The sequence below is a fragment of the Temnothorax curvispinosus genome, unplaced genomic scaffold, assembly GCF_003070985.1.
Source record: "Temnothorax curvispinosus isolate PA1 unplaced genomic scaffold, ASM307098v1 QBEX01006326.1, whole genome shotgun sequence".
Taxonomy (NCBI): domain Eukaryota; kingdom Metazoa; phylum Arthropoda; class Insecta; order Hymenoptera; family Formicidae; genus Temnothorax; species Temnothorax curvispinosus.
In genome coordinates this window covers 1,105,439-1,115,548 of record NW_020216106.1, presented here as the reverse complement: position 1 = coordinate 1,115,548, position 10,110 = coordinate 1,105,439, and the positions used below count along the sequence as shown (strand labels likewise).

Here is a 10,110-nt window from a genome sequence, read left to right as displayed (position 1 = left end):
TTTTGCTAAAAACTTTCAAATTTCTAGATATTTATTGGTAAAAATATTGATTGTAGGTATGTCACATCGATTCTCTGTTTCACTTATTATTGAAAAATATTTTTTCGCTGAAATGATCAAAAATTTTCTGAATATGAATTTATAAAAAATATACTATATATAAGTACGTCTCTAAAAATAAATTATTACGATTTTTTAAAATGCTTTTTTTATATGCTGGTCTTTTTTCTTTCTCTATCTCTATCACCAAAGCTAAAGTACATATTTGTTTCGTTTTATATACGAACCATAAAAAGAGTTTGTCTTTAAACAAAACAAATCGCTTATACCTGTCACTTTTATTGCGGACGGATTATATAGTTTAGCCAAAAAGAAGATTTGAGCGCGCGCGCGTTATTGACCGACATCGTTTCGAGAGCGTCAGAGAGCGATGGCACGAGCTTAGGATCTTCTTGTACATCCTAGCGTCGGACATAGTCCTCGTGCCGATCACCGTCACCCGCAAGCTCGTCGGGCCGATCCCTGACCGCGACAGCGTCGATCGATATATCGGGAATGGCAGCCACGACAGGGCCGCGCGTCACGCTACGCGTATACGCGACGATATACGCGGGGCCTGTGTGGCACCCACCTTGGCGATTCGATTGCCAGTCCTATCGCGCGTCGTATCGAGAGACCTGGTTACCGATGTAAACGGCGACGCGCATCGCGGGTCGACGCAGCCGACGCAGGCCCTCGAGCTGCATGGAGCGTCGCGAGCGCCGCGTCGCACGCGCCAGTGGAAGTGGTCGAATCAACGACTGGTCAGACATAGCGTCTACTCACGGCTGACACGCTTCACTTCGATCATCGTAGGGACTCTTATAGTCAGATCCAAAACTTTTCGCTATAACGTTACGCAACGTTAATACGTAACATATTTTTACCACCACGTTTAAAGAAGGTAGATAGACTTTTCATATGAAAAAATAATAGGGCGAGTATCACGTCGTATTTTTTTTTTAGAAATGGCACTTTCTTTCGTTTAGATGTAAATTTACTGTTCCTCAACATTTTTTGTCGGATGTCTAAGTACTAAAATCCAATGTTTAACGTCGATATAAATAGCTAAGCTAAAAAAAACAACAGCCCCATTGTTGCTGACAAGATTAAATAGCCAGATTGCGTGATTGACGGAGATTTAACATTGCTTGGAAATTCTATTCTAGACAATTTCTCTTCTCCAACCAGAGGCCACTAATAGATTCGCCTATATTCTTACTGACATCGAATGCCAAACTCGTGGATTTGCGCTCCTTTAAATGTATTATGGATATATCATTACTCCCACATTACGTGTCAACGATTATCTCATTAATATGTATCATTATAATGTACGCCCCCGTATGCCTCTATAGCTTGCTTACTTGTGCTATATTTACGGTAGCTACGCCCGTGGTCCTACGGAATGTCAAACAGTCCATCGTGTGTAACGTCGCTGATACTAGACGTCTCATTAGATATTCTTAGACTTTGAACATTATCGATAACTCGTATTACATGATATAAGTCATTTGGTTTCTGAACAATAGGACAAAACAGTCGCCACGATAATTGAGCAAAACGGAAAAATGCCGTTTTGTATTTTTATAAAAATTTCTTCATAAAATTCCGAAATCCGTTTTCCGAAAGCTTGCCACGTATTTCAACGTATTTCTTGATATCAGATATCACAAATTAGTCTCACATTAAGTATTCGTCTCGAGATGGACAACTCGCACGATCTGATTGAAGGAAAGCAGCACGTTTCCAAACGGTAGGATACTCAAGTGGAAAAACATATGAACAGATCAGACTTTCTCACGTTATCTGTAACAAACTTTTTTAATTGAATAGGATTCGACAAATGCGATATCCTCAAATTTTGCTCGATACTCCGCGAACTTTGGCAAACGGAATGAGATAGCACGAGTCACTTTGACGATTCGTAGACCGAGTTACGTGGAGGCGAACTAACTTAAATAACTCCGAAACTGAAAGATGAACGAGAGACGTTCGGGAGATGTTTAAGAAAGAACAAGACGACTTTCGGACGCTCCTGTTGTTGTTTAGATGGAGAATGGAGACAACACACATGTACACTCGAGTTGACACTTACGGTTGAGGAGGTCGAACACTCTCCAGCGTAGATAGTCACCGCTGCGAACGTAAAAGAGAAGCGCAACGTAGCGATATGGAGAGAAGAGAGGCACTGCGACGTCGAGCGGAGAAAGAGGGAGGGCGCGGGGGCGGGGGCGGGTTCTGGGATACCTCCGCGGGCCTTGCTCGAGATGTAAAGGTAGCGCAAACCGAGCACCGTAAGGCGACACACTAAGATTACACTTTCACACCAACGATGCAGAAGAAGAACGACCGACGAGACGTGTGTGTGATGACGCTAAAAATTCTGCCTCGCGCGCGATGTCCCTCCACCTGCGCGCGTAGACGCGTGCCGCCGTGTGTACGCGCGTGTACGATCCCTCTCCGTTCTTTCCTCTTCTGTTACGCTACGAATTTCTTTTCCCTCTTTTTCCTTCGGCCCTCGGGTGACGATGGCGGACCGCGATACGAGGCGCTCTTCAAGTGATTTCCCTTCTCTCTTCCTTCGTCTTCGTTTCTATCCTCCTTCACTGTCAACACTTATTCCTTCTCGTATTCTTCTTCTTCTGCTTCTTCCTTCTTCTCCTCTATTCTTCACCGCAGCGGCAAGGACCCGCCCCGTGTCGCGCTACACGAACGTGTAGTGGATGAAGAGAGCGTAAAACTTGCTCTGCGACAACATTATCCGGCCGGTTATCGGTACCTCGGTTTCCTCGTCATTTCGTCTCGCGTCCGTCCTACGGTCTAAGCCGCCCGCGCGCCGCAACGAAAATTGATCGCGTTGCGCGCGACGGTCCCTTCCTCGGGGGACAGGCCCGTCGACCGTCGACGCGTCCGTGTCCGGCCGCCGCGTCGCCCGTGTTGACGCGGGGCTACTCTCCTTAGCACACACGGGTCCGTTCGCACTACGTCCGCTATCACTTTTCGCGCCGCCGTTCTCTCGCGCTGCGCCACCCTTAGCTCCGGTCCTAAGCCGTGGAACCGCGCGCGACGGCTCTTTCTTTTCCACTCCCTTTGTTCTTCACTAGATTCTCACCGCCGCACGTTCGTGCACATACACGTACACGCGCAACACACACACACACACGCTCCACGCGTGCGCGCGCGCGCACGCGCGTGCATACGCCTCACGGACACGCGGCACAAGCACACGCGCGCTAACACACGCGAAATCGGACGCGGCCAAACGCACGCGCGCGCGCACGAACGATCGTTCTCTTTATCCCCCTCGTTTCAACTCTCCCTCGATGGCCGTGTTTCCTTCTCTCTCGAAGCTATGTCCTCCTTCGTTACCTTTACCACCACCACCACCACCAACTACCACCTACCACCACCGCTCACTCTCGCCCACTCTTTCCTCCCCTTCTATTTTTCTCCGTCTCTCTCTTTCGACCCTCCTTCACCCTCTGCCTCGCACCGTCACCGCTGGAGTTGTCCCTGCACCTCCTCGGCGTGTCCGACGTTCGACGTCTCACCCTCGGAGCAACGCGGCCGCGGCCGGCACGAAGGGTCGCTCTCTGACAACGCCAGGCCCGAGACCTTCGCTCTCGACGAGTTCACCCCTCGAACTCTCTCGCGCGGTACTTCGTACCCCCGGGTTTCCTCTACGCTGTGCGTACTTCGTGCCGCGAAAGCGACTTCTCCTCGGTGCCGACTGTCGCGATCAGTCGAGTCGACGCGAACCGTTACCGTTACTGCATCGCCACGCGCCAGTCTTCCGCGCAGCGGACTCCGCGCCCTCCGCGGAAACTAGTCACGGGGCACCCGCACCCCGCTCCACGCCCGCTATATACCTCATTCGCGATCTGCTACCAATCCCCCGCCACTCCGTCGACCACCTTGCGCCCTGTAAAGCCGAGATTCCAAGCCCGCGCCGAGAGTCGAGACCGACGGCGCGACAATCCCCCCGAGGACGATTCGAACTGGCTCCGACTGGCTGGCGGGTGACCGAGGTGACGTTGCGACTTGCGACCACCACCGGTCGCTACCGCCGCGAACGGAATCGTCGCGAGCGTGCGGGTACAGCACCCTCTTTCTTTTCTTTCTTTTTTCCTTTCCTTTCGAGAACGCAAGCCTTTCCCAAAAGGGTGGCGAAACGACGGTACCACCGAGGGCACCGAGACGGCACGGGGCGAGATCAATGCTCCGTTCAGGGCTCGTAAGTGCTTGCGTGGTGCGCTTCCGTAGCACGGGGTGGATCAATGAAAACGTACCCCTCCACCTCGGTGTCGTGGACGTGGCCCCGCGCCACCCTTTGCCGTTCCGCGACGGAGGGAAACGCGGTACCATACCGCGCCACTCTTTTACTACCACTGCCTGAAAACATTCACCCGCACCATCTACGACTATACCCGCGAGCTTCGGTAAGCTCGTCCGCGAGGTTTATCACCGCGTTGCGGACACGCCGCGCCGCGCATCTTCGTTGGTCCGACGCGAACGCATCGAATTCTCGTTTGTACGCGATTAGTTTTCCCAACTACTTGAAATACAGCGAAATCGCTTCGCCCTCAAGTCTATTCTCGATTTTACAAGTAAAATGTAAGATATAAGCTTAAACACGGAGCATGTATTGACACATATAAAAATAAAAGATTAATGAGAAGTGAGAGAATAATGGAAAGATGATGAATTAATATTAAAAATTAAAATCTGAATGAAGATAAATGCATAGTTTTCATATATTTGCGAAAATGTAAAAATATGTGAATACACAGAAAATATAGCGAGATATATCATCATAGTACAGGGAACGAATATCATGAAGAAAACTATACAAAACGTAGTACAACTTATCGTAGAGTATATTTCGTAAATCGTGCATACAATCAGCGTTCAATTGTAAATTGCCTAGAAAAGTTCAATCATTCGTTGCACAAATTAACATGTCGTTCTCTCATAACATATTTAGAGAAAAGTGTGATTGCTTTTATTTATTTATTTTTTTATTTAGTGTCAACAAACAACATATCCTCATAAAACATTAAAACAGAACTAGAGGACTATATGCTAAAGCGCTAAGCGTTAAATACGTTATGAGAGAACGAATTATCACTCACGCTTATCACACTATCAGATCCGAGCTAATAGTTGTTCGTGTAAAAATATATGTGTTGTATATAAATATAGGAATATCTCTTTGTGAAGAATAGGTTGTGTAGTTGCGATGCACCTAAACGTACACGCGACATACGAAGAAACCACATGGCACACGAGCGACGAGCTCATCGACTTAAATAAACATTGCCATGCTGTTTCGGCATTCTGCGAATACAGAGATACAGGCCAGTGATGATCATAATGAGCAAAGGAAGGCCAATGCCGATTGAAATAATCATAATGACTAGATAAGAGAACCTCTCCTCGGGTGGTGTGCCGTATCCGATCATGAAAGTCCTGCAAAACGTAACATTTAGTTAATTAAAGACATTAGGGAATTAGATTCTATGATTCGTCATGAAATTTTCAAAATAAGATTCGGTAACTGACGACTCACCACGTCAAATAGCTCGTCCTCTTGTAGAAACCGTCTCCTTTCGAGCCCAAAGAAACTACTAACTTCTGCAGTAGAAGATCGTCCACAGTTTCTCCATAGTAACAATAGAGCATCGAATTTTTAATGGCGCTCGTATGATTGAACACTTGTTTCGGTGGATATTGCATCGTCTCCGTGGAACTGGTTACGTCGCGCGATGCGCTGTTGTACGACACCGGCCGCCATTGTAAATACGAGCCGGCGTTTAACGCATCCATCACTTCTCTGTAGGGAGGCGTTCTAACTTCAACAACCTAAAGAAAACCATGAGACGAAAGGTTAAGATGATATTATCAATCAAAATATGAAAGCAGAGAGATTGCCGGAAGCAATAAATGGCTGCGATTGTTACCTCGAATATGCCCGGAGTGTGCTCGTCGTCCAGACTCTTTTTCGGATCAACGAACAACGGTATCTCGGGATCGCCACCGCCAACCGCGAGCAATTCAATAGCGAACCTGCTGTTGGAAAAGGTTCGGTTGGTCTCAATGTGGTCGAGGATGATGTCCACTTGCGTAGAGTTCTCCGTGTGCAACATGTGCGGCACCATATCCGAGTGGTCGATGGTGCAGAATCCTCGGAGCTGACAAGCGAACGAGAGAGATTTAAAACGTGTTAGATACAAACGGGGTACAACAGGGGGACTAAAGAAGCCAGATATATATAATATATGTGTGTGTGCTCAGTGATGTTCAGGCTCAAGATGAAGCTAGTTCTCGCTTAACCGAGCCGTTGAGATTATTTTCGCATGCGTCGCTACGTACTACCGATACTTTCTCTTCAATGCTGCAAAATACTTTACCGAAAGCTTTATACTCCCGTATCTGCTGATATTCTTAGCTGTATCGTGATAAGAGTTACCCTCCATATCCAGGTAGACGAATTCGCTCTTTTGCGATAGGGACACGCGCCGCCAGTTGAAATACTCGGTGCGTAAAACGTTCGTATTAGTGACGTCGGCAGTATTAATCAGTGCCGTGTCATTTACGTCGTTGAATTCGATAATCTGTAACACGTAATGTACTTGATATTATTCAACGCGATATAGGCATGCAAACGCTGAGAAATCATAACAGATGACGAAATCGGGTCGCCCGACGGTATACAGCTGCGCGATTAAACCTACATCAATACAAATCGCAATTTCTCCCGCGTAATTGCACATTAGCGCGCAATAAAATTAACTGAATTAAACCGCAATCTCGTCGACACTGACGTGTCGTGCCCGAAATTCCTGTCAGATGCAGTCGATCGATATGTGGCGCGGAAATCTGTTTGTCCATTGCTGCGAACAATTCCATAGCTTTGTACGTGACCATTAATTCAACCGAACAAGACGAACTAACCGTCAATCGTCAATTACGCGCTTTACAAAGGATTAATCCCGCGAATGTTGCATAGTGTTTATTGAATGAGAAATTTATTCTGATGACGCAAGAATATAAATTATTAGTTTACATGAAATATTATTTTGCTGAGATATGCTTGAACACGGCGAAATTGTGACGAAGATATGTGATGCGCATTCTCATCTCGGGGAGAAGAGAGGCTTGAACACTCGGCTTGAAGAGAGGCTCTACGAAATGAAGACATTGTCGAGTGCGAAGATTTAATTAAGAAACCGCGGATGTATCCTTCACACTGGGCAAGGGAATGTGACGAGTGAATTTGTGTCACTCGCTCGGATTTACGTCCACGTTTGGCGGAAGTAAATCAGAGTGATAATCAGAGTAATGTATTTTAAGTATCGTAACATTTTTAAGGCATTATTTTTATATTCTTATATCTATGTTGTTGCATTTTTACATTTTTGTTACATTCGACTCGTGCATCTCTCAGCAAAATTAAAATCGACCACTCGCCTATATGATAATTTATTTAACACGAATCTCGAAAGATAACATAATTAGTAATTTCGATCAAAACTTAGCGACGAAAGATAATTGTCTTAATTCTATTCGCCTTTTGATACGTTTTATTTGTCCCATCGACAAAATAAGTAAGATTTGGTCGACTGTTCGTTTAACAAATCTTAAACAAATAACTCACGATTGACTTAGCCGTTAAAAGGACCTTCGGGAGGGTTACCTTGTTTATTATTATCCCGAAAGAGTAGGCGGGCTTCTCCGAGAAGCTGAGCGAGTTCCCCCTTCTGGCGAGATAATCATCCCAGGTGATGTTGAGCCAGGCGGACGGCGGCGTGAGCGCCAACAGCACGGACGGGGTCCCGACGAAATCCCACAGGTAATGCAACGTGTCGTTCGGGCCATCGGCTCTCAGGTAGAGCGTCGTCACGTTTCGCTCGCGGCACTGCTCGTCGCAGCCCGGGTTCACCCACGACCGCAGCTAAGGCAGGATAAAGCGGGCGTTTTATGCAACGTTGTAGATTAAACGACGTCGTATTAACGGACGGATGGCCTAGATCAGTGCCGGATTGTGCGACCGGCGGCCTTGCCGTTCCTACGAGAGAGTCCCCCGTGCGATTATTATCGCACAAAACGGCGTTGCACCGTTACGCTAACGCGCGGCGTGCGGGCTCGTATATCTCGTATCTGCCGTATCTGCGAACCGTGAAGTGACGAAAGTTACGTTTTTCTCTTGTTCATTCTGAAAAAGAGCTCGCGAAAGTATGCGCGATACCCTCGGCTATTCCGTCGCAATACTCTCTCCGTGACTCCGTTGAAAGGAAAATCCGCGGAATTTTCCCGCATCACGCTTAAATAATTATGAAGAAATTTCATTTTTTAATATTTGCGAGTTATATTCCTAACACGTCGCATCGATAAAGAAAGAGGTAGAATAAACGCGAATAGATTTCTTTGTCCTATTTTCAAACGCATTATATCTAGGTTCACACAGTTTGCTTCTACGCTTATTTACTAATTCACGCCTAGGATCGATAGTCCCAGTTGATTAAAAATTTAAAATACTAGACCTGTGTGCAAAGCACGGATCGCATTGAACATTCCTCCGAATGCCTTAAGCCTTAAAACATTAATGATTTACGTCGGTGTTTACAATTAACGAACTCGGTCTCTTTTAACGTCACATATGGTATGTATCGATAAGATAATTATCATGTACGATCTTTTGATGAAAAAATAAAATACCGAGAGGTAAAAATAAAATACAAGATAAACAAGGTGTTCCATTATTAATTGATGTTAATTTATAATTACTTATTATATCACCTTAAGACCTTAACTTTCATATTAACTTTTTGATTATTTTATTTTATTATTAGATTAATGAGTCGCTTCGGACTGAATTTAATGCGTCAAAGCGTCGTATTATTACTCATGCATGCTCATGACAACCGAGGAAATTTAAAACTCAAGCTGACAGTGAAAAATATTGCGCTGATCCACATCCGCGCGATTAATCATTCCGAACGCTCGCGGAACGATTTGACGTTTGACGCGTTGACGCGCCGATCGCGCGACTCACGATCGACCGTGTCCTTCGATCGCGAGCAATCTAGGCCGCGTCGATGCATTTATCCGATCAGCCGATCGCGTTAGTACGCGAGCGCGTAGCCAATTTATCAATAAATCCACCTGTTTAGCGACGAAAGAAATGTATCGCGATAAGTCTCCGTCGCGAGATTTCTTTCGAAACGCGCTCGGAGCTTGACGCGGGAAGAGTTGCGGGAGGGAGGAGGGGGCAACCTCGTGGGCGCAACACCACGCAACACGCCCTCCCCGGGTCCCGAATATTGACGATCGGCGATCCTTTGTCCGTTACGCGATCCATGTAAACGTCGTCCGGAGGTTCAAAGTCACGCGATGAATCACGCGCACGCGATTCGCGTTCGCTTTGACGGCGCGACGCTGTCCCGCGTCCCGCGGACGACGACGCGTTGTGGCGGCGATCACGCGCGACGCGCGGCCAGTCAATCGCAGCATCCAGCAAACGAATTCGAGAATCGAGATCGAGCAGAGACCGAGCTACTGTACTCACTGTGCGCCGCGTGGAAGAAGCCGAGTCCGCCAGTGCGACGACGAGCAGGAGACAGAACGTCGAGGCGCTGGCCATGCCTGTCGTCGCGTACTTAGTCGCGTACGCGGTACGACAACGATATACACACAAAACGCTCGCGGCTCACGCTTGTCAACGCTGACGCCGTTCGCAAACTGATATGATAGCAACGCGATCGTGACGATCGCGTGGGAAGTGTGGGAACACGCGGCTTCGCGAGCGGCAAGCGGGAAGCCACTGAAGCCAGCGCCTTCGTGGTTGCGAGGAGAATCAGGCGAAGATCAGGTGCGAAGGGTAAATCATCGCTTGCTCGATCGGTCAAATCGGCACATAAATAAAATATGTCAAAGGCGGGATCGAAGCCCCTACAAAATCCGTATAATCATATGTAAAAAAAAAAACACCTCTCCTTGTGTTTAAAAAGTTAAAAGTTGTATATTGAGATAGTATCTAATTTTATTACACATGGTTTTCTTCGTATT

The 10,110-nt window shown here is 46.9% G+C and overlaps 1 protein-coding gene across 1 annotated transcript; it reads right to left on the bottom strand.

The window, feature by feature from the left end:
• Positions 1-4,901: 4,901 nt before the first annotated feature.
• LOC112455774 (glycosylated lysosomal membrane protein A-like) lies at positions 4,902-9,863 on the bottom strand. The gene is made up of 6 exons (XM_025017944.1): positions 9,611-9,863; positions 7,739-7,996; positions 6,453-6,656; positions 6,003-6,233; positions 5,612-5,904; positions 4,902-5,511 (listed from the first exon to the last, which is right to left on the bottom strand). The coding sequence occupies exons 1-6, from the start codon at positions 9,683-9,685 to the stop codon at positions 5,340-5,342; spliced, it is 1,233 nt and encodes a 410-aa protein (XP_024873712.1). The 5' UTR covers positions 9,686-9,863; the 3' UTR covers positions 4,902-5,339.
• Between the last annotated feature and the right edge of the window lie 247 nt (positions 9,864-10,110).